Here is a 16,486-nt window from a genome sequence, read left to right as displayed (position 1 = left end):
TTCTGTAAATAAAAACAAAGGTTGACCTTGAATATAATTTGTGTTGAGCATGATCAGTCTGTGAGGAACCAAATTAGCAATATGCATCAAGGATCTTTTATTAATTAACCTTAAATTCCTTGAATTCTGATGTTGAGTCAAATATAATGAGTCAAAGTTCACAGATTTTTAGTGATATCATTCAGGTGAGCATTACGTTTCGACATGGGCCTCTTTATCTAGTGACAGTTTGTTACATCACAAGACCTGTACAAAGAACAATAACTCTGAGTCAGAACAAGAGCCTGTGTGATACAAGGGTACCTATGTGTTTATATCAGGCCCTAGTTACCCAGGTGTGTTTATACAGGTAAATTATACACCAGGAAGTATAAATAACAAACCGAAAGTACTTCCCAGCCTGGTGAATATCGGGGTGGGGGCCATGGATTTCTTGTTCATACACCGCTGGAGATTAGAAGTATAAAAGGTAAATCACTGTACAACAATTTACTAGAGCTTAGTGAATGATACACATAAATTTTCTCCTGACTTTATAATTTCACCTGAATAGAAGGATTTCAAAAAATACACAGTGGTACACCCTGTGTGAAAACAAATTGGGTTTCAGATCATATATAGACATGCAATTTCTACATCTTTTACTGAGTGGTAGCTGAAGTTGTGAGTATATCATGATGAAAACCCCATGTTATGATACATATAAGTGCTGACATTCAAAGAGCCCTCATTCAGTAAGATTCCATCGTAATGATCTCAAGTTTTAGCACTTCTCTAATCACATATCAAAATTTACAAACATGACCTTCCTTGGAAAATTTTGTACATGAAAACAAGACCCAACTTAATAGCTACACTTAGTCTGTGCTGAGTTGGTGAGTCGTCAATTCGACTGTGAGTTTGACAATATGTGAGGTCATATCCATCTTATATCCATTCAACAATCACGTCAGATTTAAATGCTTTTCATAGCAAAATTCTGTTTGAAAGCAAATTTATCCCTCAGTGGTAATTCATTTAACATCATTACCTTACACAATTCATCCCTCAGTGGTAATTCATTTAACATCATTACCTTACACAATTCATCCCTCAGTGGTAATTCATTTAACATCATTACCTTACACAATTCATCCCTCAGTGGTAATTCATTTAACATCATTACCTTACACAATTCATCCCTCAGTGGTAATTCATTTAATATCATTACCTTACACAATGCTGAGATGGATGACTTGAACTCGGCTCTTAATGGGAACCAGGCAGATTTTCTGTAACCCACACAGGAAGGAATTCTGGGAGACAGATTTTCAATTTGTTGAATGATGATGAAGTGGATTTTTATTTCACTGTTTTCTGTAAATAAAAACAAAGGTTGACTTTGATTACAATTTGTGTTGAGCATCAGACTGGGGAATTACATTAGTAATATGATAAAGCATTATCTCAAGGATCTTTTATTAATTCTACAGCTAAGGGTAATCTTAAATTCCTTGAATTCTGATGCTGAGTCAACTCTAAGGGGTCACAGTTCACGAGATTTTAGTGATGTCGTTCAGGTGAGCATTACGTCTCAGGAGTCTCTTTATCTAGTGACAGTTTGTTACATCACATGACCTGTACAAAGAACAATAACTCTGAGTCAGAACAAGGTTACCTATGTGTTTATATCAGGCCCTAGTTACCCAGGTGTGTTTATACAGGTAAATTATCCACCAGGAAGTATAAATAACAAACCGAAAGTACTTCCCAGCCTGATGAATATCGGGGTGGGGGCCATGGATTTCTTGTTCATACACAGCTGGAGATTAGAAGTATAAAAGGTAAATCATTGTACAACAATTTAATAGAGCTTAGTAAATGATACACATAAATTTTCTCCTGACATTATTAATGTGACCTGGCTAGAGGGATCTCAGAAAATACACAGAAGTACACTCCGCATGTAAACAAATTGTTTTACACCTTGTTGTGTATGAAAGTTCTCTAAAGCGAAATAACTCAGCTGCATCTCAAACTTGCATATTCCTCCCTGTATAAATACAAACTTTTAGCAAATATTAAGTAGTAGACTTTACAGTGAGAATATTTCGCTATAGGGGAGGTGTTTCCAACCTGTTAATATCTGTAGGAATAGCAGGAGTACAAAAAGGTCACACTAAAATTCACAATTTATCAAGATCTATTCTGGGTACATTAACTCTTTATAGCAAGCTTGTATTTATATATAGTCACCAATGTTTTGTATGTAAAAAAAATATCTAAACTGTTTCAATGTTAGCGATTTCTCCATTAAATCACCGACCTTTCAACTCCTGTATCCTACCTTCAGCAAATTTGTAATCTTATCACTGGGTTACATCGATCATTTGAAGACCACATATATTACATACATTGTCAGATTTAGCCATTAGTGTTTGGTTAATAGATGAGTTACTTCCCTTCCCATGTTTACTTCAAAGTAACGACTGCTCAGTAACACAACTTCATTGTTGTTCTCTGTCACACAAGTCAAAGAAATAAATTTCCGACTGTTAAAACTGAATGCAGACAACACCTAGAACACAAATACATCAACTACGCAGTTTCTCGTGTCACCTGTGTGTGGATGTCGTTGTTTCAGGTCACTGTGCATACCACATGTCATGCAATTTTATTTCTCACATATTTATGAAATCTAACAAGAGGCCCACAGGCCTTATCGGTGACCTGAATACTAATGAAAAAGTATCACTACTTCCATGGGCTATGAAATCTAGAAAAAAATTCCTGTTCTGAGTATCTAAGCTAAATTCTAATGTTCAGTAACAGTATAAACAAGATGTGTTCTTAAAACTTCACTGCCCTCAAAAGAGAGTTGTCGAAAACTGTCGGTCCTGTCGGCAAGGCTGGTAAAAAATTCCCTGGACCGATAAGTTGTTAGAAAATGTCGGTCCAAATGACCGTTTGAAAATATCGGGTGTGATCCAATTATTTTAGAGCTCGGGTTCGGGATGCGCAAGTGAAGGTCACTCAAACAACATGGCCGGGCGCCCGATCAAATTTGTGAAAGATTCTCTACACACGAAGAAAAGATTGGTGTGGTAACTCAGAGGTAGAGTGTTCGCTTCGTAACTGGAAGGTCGTAAGTTCCGATTTCTGCTCATGTCATGGCCACGTCAAACCTAACATGTAAATATCAGAATATATCCTCGCCAAACGCTCAGCATTTAGCAGTGAGAGTCACGGGTCTTTCGGATATGACCTTCAATGTTGCAGCAGTTGAAAGAATCCTAACTACTACTGCCTTGATTCAGAGTAAACAGCATGTCTAAATTTGTGGTATTTCACCTACAGCTGGTGACGTCTCAATATGAGGGGATATTCCTGAGAGGACGTAAAACAAACAACTTGGTAAGAAAAGGGGGGGGGGGGTGCTGAACTTGGACCACTTAAAAAATTACAAAGGTTTCCTTGGTGTTCATAAGTTCCAAGCTGGTTGGAAAACTGACCGTATTTGGCTGGATATGAGTGGGAGATGCATTGCTGTTAAAACAATAAAAGGCATTTTGGTGCAGTTCTTTTTTTCCCTTCGTTCTTTCTATGCAATACAAGGACAAGGTACATGTATCTGGTCTGACAAATCTTTGTCCGGTCTGACAGAACCTTTAACTCAGTCAGACCAAATGTCTGACAGTGATCTAAAAATTTCAACAACTCTGATGAAAGGCTTCAAATAATAGGTGTATTGACTTTAAAATATCAAAAGATATGACTAATTTGGACTCATCCTAAAGTCATAACCCTGGGTTATGAAATTCACCATTTCTTTTTGTACATCCTTTCTGCTATCTCTATAAGTATGCATTTAGATTTTATACAGTATCAGCAAACTTACACAATACTCTATACCAAGTTTGGCCCCACCCTGGGGTCAGAACCCTTACTCTGGAGAAAATCAAATTTACAATTTTGGTAAAAGACTACCTGCTCTATCCATTTAGCTCAAAATCCCAAGTTTGGCCCCGCCCTGAGGTCAGAACCCCTACCCCGGGGCTCATGAAATTTACAATCTATGTCCTCCTTGTTCCAAATATGCTTCATACCAAATGTGAAAAAAATTGGAATGATAGTTATCAAGAAGTTAAAAATATCTATTGTTCACATATTTAATAACTGATCATTTTGGCCCCACCCTGATACCAAAACCTCTACCCCTGGGATCATCAAATTTACAATATTGGTAAAGGACTACCTGTTCTTTCTAAGTATCTATTTACTTTCAATTTTGTATCAATAGCACTATCGAAGATGTTATTTACGTATTTTACACATAAACACTATATACCAAGTTTAGCCCCGCCCTGGGGTCAGAACCCCTACCCCGGGGATCATGAAATTTACAATTTTGGTAAAGGCCTACCTGCTCTACATCACCATGCATTTAGTTTTTCTTACATGTGTGTGGTTCTTGAGAAGAAGATTTTTGAAGAATTGGTCAATTTTGGACAGTTTTTGCCCCGCCCCTAGGCCCCAGGGGTGCTGGAGTCCTGAAATTTACAATTGATGTCCCCCTTGTCCAAATAATGTTTCATACCAAATTTGAAATGAATTGGACTGGTAGTTATCAAGAAGTTAAAAATGTTCAATTGTTAACGCATGACGGACGACGCACGACGGCGGACGACAACCAATTGCACTAGGTCACCTGAGTTTACTAAAAAGGGTTGTCAGCAAGATATATTCACTACATGGTTTGTAGTTCACCTATTATGAATTATACGTGGTCAGTAAATTCCAAATGGGGCGAAATCGAATTTACTGACCATCTATAAACAAAATTAGGTCAACTTACTACAAACCATGGAACTAAAACACATTTTAAAATAAACATGAAAAATAAAATAACTAGGTGGTTTGTATCGTACTGTTATTTAACCCCGCCCTCCATATCTATAAACAGGGACTCCAACAAGAGAATTCGAAAAATTCTCAACATTTACACGGTAAATCTGACACATGCTGACTAAGGTTGAAACGACTCACCTAAATATCGATACTGGTCTATATCAACACTCGAGTGTTCGATTCATTGCTCCCAACTGTACAAATCATCTCCTCTGTTTTTGAATCGCAGTCGCTCTACATGATAATTTTAATGCAAAAGTATCAAATCAGACACTAAACTTCTAAATATTCCAAACTATTTCCAAGGAAACATACAGAAATAATGTGATTATAAAATATCTTATACAAAAGGATGTAAATTGTTTACAGACGGTTAACTAGCAAGTCCTATAGAAATCCAAACATACCATTTTGAAGAGCGACAGAAATTTCAACAAAACAACACACACACATAGATCGCCCATCCCTGTGGCCGACAGTAAATTCACTATCATGTCTTTATCAATGAAAATTATCTATTTAATTCCAGATTCTATTCGACTATGGCCATGGCCAATCCCCAGGCACAGGAGGTCATCACCTGTGACCTTTGTGATAACTCCACCCAGCAGTTCTGTAACAACTGTCAACTCAGTTTGTGTGTGGACTGTGTTAGTAAACACGTGGACAAGCTCAAGTACCAACCACATGACATCGTTCATTTCAAAGACAGAAAGGTGGATTTTCCCGAGTGTAAAATTCATTCCAGCCAGAGATGTGAGGCCCACTGCCAGCAATGTGATGTTCCAGTTTGCCTGAAATGCATGCTTGGTCCCCATAATGGACACAAAGTCAAGGATATGCCAGAAATTTTCAACGACAAGAAAAAGAAACTTGAAAAGGAAACAAAAGAAATTGAATCCACCATCATTCCACAGTACCAGAAGAAAAATGAAGAAACAGAAAGCAAACTATCCATTTTAATGGCCGAATTTGATGAACTGGACAAAGAAAAAGAAAACCACAGAAAATCCTGGCACCAAGAAGTAGACACCATTTTCAATCATCTGGGTTCTTTGATGAAGTCCATAAAAGAAAATCTCCTGGCTGCTCTAAACTCTCACCAATCCAAAATCAAAAATCAAATTCCAGACATGACCCATACTGTTCAACAAAACAAAGAAATTCTGAAGTCCAACAATGTGTCTGCAGTCACTAACTACAAATCCAAACTCGAGGAATACAGGAACATGCCTACTGATATTGATGTCAAACTGCCATCACTCAAAACCAACACAGTCCAAGGGAGAGAACTCAGCCTGGAATTAGGAGGATACAAGGCTAGCCTGACACAGACAACACTGTCCAGTCTGACAGAGGAAGTCTCCTATTTATCTTTACAAAAGCTGTTAGAGCAAGCCAAATCAATTTCAGCCATTCCTACTGGACTTAATCCTCTACACCATGTTGCCTGTGTGGGGGTGGATGAAGCCTGGGTTAGTGGTAAAGATAAAACCATAAGACGTGTTGACATACACGGGTCTGTACAGGACACTGTCACCACCACATGTAAAACCAGGCCTAATGACATCACAGTGACCAGACAGGGAGAACTGGTATACTGTGATACTAAAAATAGAACTGTGAACATTGTCAGACATGGGAGAACGGAGACACTGATAACCACATCACGGGGCTGGTATCCAAACAAAGTATGCTGTACTAAGTCAGGGGACATCCTGGTCAGTATGTTTAATACTGATAAAAGTCAATATAAAATTGTCCGTTATCAGGGACACACAGTGAAACAGGAAATAGATAGAGATGAAGATGGAGAACCAATCTATAATGGAGGGACACACGCACTGTCTGTGGTGGAGAACAACAATGAAGACATCTGTGCCTCTGATGGTAATGCTAAGGCCGTGGTCGTGGTGGACAAGTCAGGAAGAGTCCGATTCCGATACTACGGTACACCAGCCAGGAGGAAGAAGTCATTTAATCCTGTACATATAGTGACAGACTCCATGAGTCAGATCATTGTGGCAGATTTCAACAATGACTGTCTACACATCCTGGATCAGAACGGACAGTTCCTGAGATGTGTGGACAATTGTGGACTAGATAATCCTTATGGACTGAGTGTGGACAGTGAGGGGAGGTTGTGGGTAGGGTTACTTCATTCAGGAGAAGTGAAAGTGATTCAGTACATGAAATAAACACATGATATCACATACAGACATCAGATAATGACAGAGTTCACACAGTGCTCTTGATACAGACATGTTTTAGTGATATTTACACAACAATGTTTTCTTATGTATTCATTCAAAGTTTTTGTCAAAGTGGAATTCAAACATTAAATTGCTATCAAGAATATAAATGTGAATCTAACTTTTTCTCATCTTAAGAATTATTTACTACTTAAGCGTCATTTTTATTTTGATCTGAATTCACTCGGACAATTTAAGATCTCATCAACCATACCAGTACATGTTTGTACATGAACAAGTTCGGGGCTAAATCAAAACTTCATGTCTGACAAAAAACTAAATTCACAAAGTTTTCACCAAGACACCTCCACTCACCCTTAAAACTAGATATGAATTGATGAATGTTCAAACTAATCGATTAGCAAGTAAAATCATATGAGTATAAATAATACTATATATATATATATATATATATATATATATATATATATATATATATATCTTTTCTATTGTTTATTCACAAATGAAAGTCACAGTACATTAAAACTTTAATGTTTATTAAAATGTAATATAAATATTATGTAGTTTTTAATTTTCTTTGTCCACCAAAGTGTAATTGAGGTCGGAAGATAGAAACTTACGGGAAATTCTATCCCCCTCCCTCCCCCTAACTATTTAACTTTAGATTTTTATCCGACACCGATCTTTTGATCTCACCCCTTAACAATGTTTGTTTTAGTTCTCACCATGCAGTCAGAGAATAACCCTTTTCCACAATTTAATCTATTTTTTAAATGTATGCTTTATCAATCATTATGGTAATTCATTGTCAAATGTTTATGAAACTTAGCATGAAGAATTGTACCACTCATATAATTGTAATCGATGCCTTTGTGATATTTCCTGAAATAAAAACTTGGACATTCCATCTTATTTCTTGCTGTGCAGTTACAAATAGGTCAAAATTTACAATACTGCTTTACCTACAGCTGATGACATCTGTAACAAGAATATATTACAAACGGTACAACATATACACCCGATGGACCTTATAAGCATATTATGCACTCTGAATTGATATCAAACACATTCTGAATAGAAAAGCCTTAAAGAAGTATGCTATACCAGAAAAAGTTGATATGGATGAAAAGTGGAGTATATATACAATAATATTTTGAAGTTGATTTTTCATATTTACTTTATTTTGTCAAAAAATACAGTTTTAGTAGAAGATAATCTGGGAAAAAAACAATAAAATCCCTGCTAGACTCGAACCTGCGACTTACAGTTCAGCAGTCGATATGCTAACCTACTGAGCTACTCAGCTAGGTATTTAGATTGAAAAGGAAAAGTCAAATATTGCTGATATAAATGTGAAAAGTTTAACGACAATGCCGACAACAGATAACAGACAAATTTTGATCAGAAAATCTCACTTCAGCCTTCGGATGAGATGAGCTAAACAAGAGGCCCATGGGCCACATCACTCACCTGAGTCACCTTGGCCCATAGCTGAAGACTTTCAACATATATTTGCATGTAAAGCCTTAGTCCCCATTGTGGCCCCAACCTACCTCTGGAGGCCATGCTTTTTACAAACTTGAATCTGCACTATGTAAGAAAGATTTCATGTAAATGTCAACTTCTTTGGCCCAAGAAGATTTTTAAAGATTTTCCCAATATATTTTTATGTGAAACTTTGATTCCCTATCGTGGCCCCAACCTACCCTCGGAGGTCAAGATATGAACAAACTTGAATCTGCACTATGTCAGGAAGCTTTCATGTAAATCTCAGCTCTTCAGGCTCAGTGATTCTTCGGAAGATTTTAAAAGATTTTCCCTCTATATTTCTAAGTAAAACTTTGATCCCCTATTGTGGCCTCAACCTACCATGGGGGCCATAATTTCAACAAACTTGAATCTGTACTATGTCAGGAAGCTGTCATGAAAATGTCAGCTCTTCTGGCCCATTGGTTCTTGAGAGAAAGATTTTTAAAGATTTTCTCTTTTTATTTCCATTTAAAACTTTGATCCCCTATTGTGACTCTAACCTACCCCCGGGGGCCATTATTTGAACAAATTTGAATCTGCACTATGTCAGGAAGCTTTCATGTAAAAATAAGCTATTCTGGCTTGATCATTGGTTCTTGAGAAGAAGATTTTTAAAGATTTTCCCTATATATTTGTATGTAAAACTTTGATCCCCTATTGTGGCCCCATCCTATCCCTGGGAGCCATGATTTTAACAAACTGGAATGTGCACTATGTCAGGAAGCTTTCATGTAAATGTCAGCTCCTCTGGCCCATTGGTTCTTAAGGAGGTATGCTACACCAGAGAAATTTTATGTAGATGAAAATTGGAGGATAAGTACAACAATATTTTGAAGTTGAAAATTTTCAAATTTACTTCATTTTGTCAAAAAATAGTTTTAGTAGAAGATATTCTGAAAATAATTTAAAACGCTACTGGACTTGAACCTGCGACCTACAGTTCAGCAGTCGGTATGCTAATCTACTGAGCTACTCGGCTAGGTAATTAAATAGGAAAGGAAAAGTCAAATATTGCTGATATTGATTTTTTCATCCATGTTTTAAAGGGAGTCGGCCATTATGACGATGTAGAGTACCTCCTTAAGAAGATTTTTAAATGACCCTACCCTAATTTTGCATTATTGTGATCATCTCCCATTTAAAGGAGGCATGGCCTTTCATTTGAACAAACTTGAAAGCCCATCACCCAAGGATGCTTTGTGCCAAGTTTGGTTGAAATTGACCCAGTGCCTCTGGAAAAAAAGATGAAAATGTGAAAAGTTTACAATGACGACGCTGCACGACGACGACATGCAGACAACGGACAAATTTTGATCAGAAAACCTCAATTCTCAGTCTCCTTCACCTACAAATGCTACATACCAAATTTGGTCAAGATTGGCCGAGAAGTTTCTGGAAAGAATTTGTTAACGGACGACTCACATTGCACAATGCCGGACCCAAACCAATTGCAATAGGTCACCTGAGTTGACTCAGGTGACCTAAAATTACAATGTAAAACTTATACGGTACCAATTTTGATGCACCAGATGCGCATTTCGACAAATAATGTCTCTTCAGTGATGTTCAAGCCGAAATTTTGGAAATCTGAAATAACAATAAACTTGAAGAAATAAAAGCAAAAACAGAGTGCCAAAGACTGGAGTAAAATTCGTATAAGGACCAGAGCTATGCATGAGGGAGATAATCCTTAATCTTGAAATGAATTTCTAAATTTTATCACAGCAATTAAATATATAGAGGATATCTATATTGCGCGTTTTGATATTTGGTTTATCCATCGAGTTGATATGGTGTATTTATTCGCGAGGCTTGCCGAGCGAATAAATACACCATATCAAACGAGTTGGATAAACCAAAATATCAAATTACGCAATTATAGATGTTCTATTTATCTCATACGTCTTCTTTTCGCTTAATTTTGAGATGATCAATCTTCCTTACGCTGGAAAAAATAGTGCCCATTCATATACAGTACAAAAGGGCATTTTTATAAAAGAAACCATGGATGTAAATTGTTTTAGAAAGGATTATAGTTTATAATTATATAATGGTTTTGCCATTCCAACAAAGTAACAACTATTGACCGAGTATTTATTTTTTTACGTAAGCCCGACCTTCTGATGAAAGTTTGATGTCGTCGTCTTTTTTGAAATAAACATGTGTAATAACGATCAATGAAAGTAATATTTTAATGCAACGTTATTAGAATGTTCAACAGTTTACAATGAAAAGTAGAAGTGTTTGTGTATTTGGATTTTATTTGAGTGGTTTCTTTGGATCTGAGGACGAGAGGAAATCCTGAGGCACTTTAGGCCTATAGTAAGTAACTTAGCTGTTGAGATTTATTAGGCATATGGCTCCAGAGAAGAGACTCAGTGCTTCTGAGTACATGGTACCACAGCATGTCGAGGTACTTTCGATGCTTGTCCAGTAGGCGGTTGATCCTTTGTCGATGATAATAGTGTGGACATATACTTTTGTTTTCTGGTCGTAATTTATATATGTCAGTGGGGGTAACATCATTTTAATTTTGCTACAAAAGAACTTCTAAATAAACACAGAATAATTAGTTATATGCTTTATTTCATGCGTCGATATGAATAAACACAGAAAATATGTCATCCAAGCGGGGACGCATGCAGTGTCAAAAGTAGTTCGGACCACAAGTGCTTTATCAAATGGGCATGTGATAAAGCTAATGCTTTATCTCATTTTCAATATACACCGCACATATGAAATAAACATCCGTATTTTCAAGCTAGTAATTAACTAAGTACTTAGCTACTGGGCTGTATAGAGACCCTCGGAGACTAACAGTCCACCAGCAGAGACCTCGACCCAGGGGTCGTAATGTCAAACTTATTCGGTACCAATTTTGATGCACCAGATGCACATTTCAACAAATGATGTCTCTTCAGTGATGCTCAAGCTGAAATTTTGGAAATCCGAAATAACAATAACTTTGTAAGAATTAACTAAAAGGAAAAACAGTGCCAAAGACTGGAGTCAAATTCATCTAAGGATCAGAGCTATGCATGAGGGAGATAATCCTTAATTTTGAGATGAATTACTAAATTTTATCACAGCAATTAAAATAATATACATCCTTATTTTCAAGCTAGTAACGAAGTACTTAGCTACTGGGCTGAAGAGACCCATGGGGACTAACAGTCCATCAGCAGAGGCCTCGACCCAGGGGTCATAATGTAAAACTTATACGGTACCAATTTTGATACTGAACAGATTTATCAGATATTTCTGTTTAATTTGGAAACAATCAAGTTGAAAGAAAGGTGAAAAACAAGAGGCCCATGGGCCACATCACTCACCTGAGTTACTTTGGAACAATTATTTAAAGATTTTTCCTATATATTCACATGTGAAACTTTGATCCCTATTGTGGCCCCAACCTGCTTCCGGGGGCCATGATTTTTACAAACTAAAATCGGCACCATGTTATGCCTAGGTCACACATTCACGGATTTGATGCCTAATTAGCTATGGATACGATCCAGGATCATTCGTGGCAATCTGTATTGGTCCGTGGCTTTCCGTATTATGGCCGTAGTTAAACGTAGTAGTATTTGTATATCCGGGCAAATTTTTAACATGTTCAAAAGTTTACCACGGATTAAACACCCGTAGTACATCCGTATAAAACCGTATTGATCCGTTTTAGTCCGTATTAATACTGTATCTATTCGTAGACCTGGTGTCACCAAGGATTCTTACGGTTAGTTACGGTGTACTACGTACTAGTACGGTTACACCACGTATTGGCTAGGGATACAATAAGGTTTGTTACGAATTTGTAACAGAACGGCACGATACCATATGTTTCATTGTGGATAGGTAGAGTTCAACAAGGTTTACCGAGGTAGCTTTGACAGTTGACAACGTAACGTCACGACAAAATACGGAATATCACAGCTCACGACTGTTTACTATGAAGAAATACCACTATATGTGTTAAGGAGGTATCGTCACAAGATTGGCACCAAACTGACAGGAACACAAGGGTTATGTATAAATACTCCCTGTTTAGAGGGTTAAATGTAGTCTGCATCTTGCCCAAGGTGTATATGTACAAATATTATCTAACATAAACAGTCAACAACTGATGCTTGTTATTAATTGGTTGGAACTGGATAGTGATGTGGCACAAAACATAAGGGCTATGATCAAGGTTGTTGAGGACAGAATTGGAGGTGATCGGAGACAGAGGAGATGGTGGACTAGGGACTGGGTTCTTAGAATATGAGGCTCTCATGGCTGAACTTAGTGCGGAAAATCCAGCTGCATTTAAGAATTTTGTACGAATAGACCCACATGTTTCAAACTTCTACAAGATATAGGTCCAAGGATTACAAAGAACGTTTAAGAGATATTCTCTTTTTAGCGCCATCTTGAATGCATGAACGGATTGGTTACCTGATTCTGCTCGTGCGCACTCCGCAGTGATTTGTACTATCCCATATCAGACCGTTCTTATACGTTCTAACCCTCACTTATGCCATAACAAACTGTAGTTCATCCGTAGTGTACACGCCCTGATATGTGTCGTTCTGAATTAAACCGTGTTGTTTCCATATTAAATCGTGGAGTTCCGTACCAAATCGTAACTAATCGTATCGCTCGATCATGTCTCCAATTGACCCTCTTCCTACATTTTCCTTGGTAGATACATCACAAACCAGTCTAGCTGATTGATTGAATATTGTTTAACGTCCCGCTCGAGAATATTTCACTCATATGGAGACGTCACCATTGCTGGTGAAGGGCTGCAAAATTTAGGCCTATGATTGGTGCTTACCGCCTTTCAGCAGAGAGGGATCTTTATCGTGCCACACCTACTGCGAAACGGGACCTCGGTTTTTGCGGTCTCATCCGAAGAACCGCCCCATTTAGTCACCTTTTATGACAAGCAAGGGGTACTGAGGACCTACTCTAACCCAGATCTTTGTATCCATATCAGGTCCATATCAGACTACAGAAATCAGTATTTCCGGGGTCATCCGTAAGATTTATTCCGTAGTGGAAACGGCAAGGTAAACCGTGAATGTGTGACCTGGACATTAGGACACTTTCATGTAAATGTAAAATTCTTTGGCCCAATGGTTCTTGAGAACATTTTTAATGATTTTCCCTATACATATATTTGTATGTAAAACTTTTATCCCCCATTGTGGCCCCATCTTACCCCCGGGGACCATGATTTTTACAAACTTGAATCTGCACTTTGTCAGGAAGCTTTTGTGCACATGCAAATTTCTTTGGCCCAATGGTTCTTGAGAAGATTTTTAAAGGTTTTTTTTCTAAATTACATTATCAGTATGTAAAACTTTGATCCCCTATTGTGGCCCCATCCTAGCCCCAGGGGCCATGAGTTTAACAAACTTGAATCTGCACTATGTCAGGAAGCTTTCATGTAAATATAAGCCTTTTTTGGCTAAGTGGTTCTTGAGAAGATTCTTAAAGATTTTTCCTATATATTTCTATGTAAAACTTTGATCCCCTTTTGTGGCCCCATCCTACCCCCAGGGGCCATGGTTTTAACAAACTTGAATCTGCATTATGTCAGGAAGCTTTCATGTAAATTTCAGCTCTTCTGGCCCAGTGGTTCTTGGGAAGATCTTTAAATGACCCCACCCTATTTTTGCGTTTTTGTGATTATCTTCCCTTTAAAGGGGGCATGGCCCTTCATTTGAACAAACGTGAAAGCCCTTCACCCAAGGATGCTATTGGCCAAGTTTGGTTATAATTCAAGTGGTTCTGGAGAAGAAGTCTAAAATGTAAAAAGTTTAAAGATACACAGATGGACAACAGGCGATCAGAAAAGCTCACTTGAGCTTTCAGCTCAGTTGAGCTAAAATTGACTTCAAAATCCTCAAAACTCTGACAAAGATGACAGTTCCTATCAATAATTTCATCAGTCTATAATAGTACAGTCCCTGAAACATTCTCAACTAAGTTCAGTATAACGCAGCATTTGCCATTTAGAGATAGCGAAAAAATAATCTATTGAAGATAAATATTAAGAGTCAAATATCATTTGAAGTCATTTGTTTCTAACTATTTGAATGGTTTCTTATCACTTTGATGCAACTTTTTTAGTTTATGTCAACAATATCAACAGAAATTTTCCTTTTTGATTTTACGTGTCGAATGTAATGAGCATTCCCGTAAGCAAATTGTCAAATCCTAATTAGCACGCCTTCTTGCTCCCTCCTTTGCAAGATACCGTTCATTACCCCTGTTTTCAGTCACTCGTGGTAAGCTTTCTGAATTTCAGCCCTGGATTTGCTCATATTGAAATCTGAAATGAATAAAATGTTTGTTACCGAGAAATAAAATGTTTGTTACCGTATGGTTTCATTAAACAAACAATATATTGAAAACGATTACATTATATAGCATACTTTGAAAGAAAAAAGAGAGCTATATTGGGTCTTCATTTGCTGAAAATGTATTGCGGTTATTTTCGAAAAGATGAAAACAAGAATCTACGATTATTTCATATTGATCGATTGTAGTTTCTATTCATTATCCAAGTATACAACATAAGTAAACAAATAAGCATTATAAGGAAGTATCGATCAGATAAAAAAAATCTGGATATTTTGTATGTATTTCAAATTCTATCAGTGTTGAAACATAGTAAAATGTTTGTTAAATTACCAAAAGTAACGAACATTTACATCTGAATAATGTTGCATATAGGCAATGGATCACAAATAGTTTATTTACCTCTTTGTAAAATTACAATCAATTGGAACCCGCACAGCATATTTTAAGCACCTAAAATGGTATAATTTAGTTTGTGATACTACATGTATATAATAAAACACTACTCATTACAATTTCATACAGCTTTCAAAAATGTACCACAGAATATAAGATGCAGCTTCTAAAATTGAATGGCACCTCAGGTACTTTAGGGACCACGTACTTCAATGGCGAAAATGTAAAACATCAAACCCGATAAAAGCTATTCGGTTTTCAATCACTCCTCGATTGACGTAACGAACATTTGAATAGCGAACATTTTTGTCACATTGTTTTTTGCTATATGTTTCAAATGTTTAGAGTGTTTCCTCTTTTGATTTTTTGATTTATATTCAGTTTGAAGTTCATTTCTTAAACCGTTAACATACACACAATCGAAATATAAGAAGGTACCAGAAATTATATTAACAAACATAACAATAAGATGTAGTATTAACTTCTGAACTAGAATAGCCTGTAATCTATGGATAAATGTTATATTTTGTACACATGTAGGATAGTTTTACGTTTATTTGACACACAAGAAAGTTGCATGTATATAATCATTCTCACTAGATAATATGCCTGCATTTCCAATTCAACGTAACGGACATTTTTCAATTCTTTTCAAATCAATGACACATCTTCTACTACAAATATTTCAAATATCGTCACTCACGTACGGCTAAGCATTATTCAAATTTCAAAGAATTAAACATCGTATGAAACATTATTAACAAAAACGAAGCTTAATATATACTGTTTTATTCTGAAGTTATAGATGCATTGATATGATTTCGGCGACAGTAACGAACTTTCCGTACATTGAGACCGAAATTGCAGTAAAAATGAACATTGCGGTAAAGGACAATATATTTTCGATAAAACTTGTGAGGAAAACTTTCTACTGCAATATTAATCCCAACAAGTTTTAGTTGGTAGTCTCAGGAAAATGACAGGGACATCAAATGCTGCTTATTAGTGAACTTTAGTGTCTATACTTTCCCACTTGAACGGTGAGCGAACGGTGAACGCACGGTGAGTGAACGGTGAACGTACGGTGAGCAAACATGCAGTGAACGCACGGT

General features: G+C 36.9%; 1 protein-coding gene across 2 annotated transcripts; it reads left to right on the top strand.

Annotated features, from left to right (window-relative positions):
* Positions 1-360: 360 nt before the first annotated feature.
* LOC125654776 (uncharacterized) lies at positions 361-8,005 on the top strand. Of its 2 annotated transcripts, none has more exons than XM_056145501.1 (2): positions 361-469; positions 5,417-8,005. In XM_056145501.1, exon 2 carries the CDS (start codon positions 5,430-5,432, stop codon positions 7,083-7,085), a length of 1,656 nt encoding a protein of 551 aa, XP_056001476.1. In that variant the 5' UTR covers positions 361-469; positions 5,417-5,429; the 3' UTR covers positions 7,086-8,005. The 2 variants fall into 2 exon arrangements, with proteins under 2 accessions (XP_056001476.1, XP_056001475.1); XM_056145500.1 differs by lacking the exon at positions 361-469 and adding an exon at positions 1,669-1,823.
* The last annotated feature ends 8,481 nt before the right edge of the window (positions 8,006-16,486 follow it).

The sequence above is a fragment of the Ostrea edulis genome, chromosome 7, assembly GCF_947568905.1.
Source record: "Ostrea edulis chromosome 7, xbOstEdul1.1, whole genome shotgun sequence".
NCBI lineage: Eukaryota > Metazoa > Mollusca > Bivalvia > Ostreida > Ostreidae > Ostrea > Ostrea edulis.
This window is presented reverse-complemented; position numbering and strand designations above follow the sequence as displayed.

Excerpts from the sequence above, each read along its gene's own strand:
- LOC125654776 (XM_056145501.1), top strand. The coding sequence starts at position 5,430 with ATGGCCATGGCCAATCCCCAGGCACAGGAGGTCATCACCTGTGACCTT.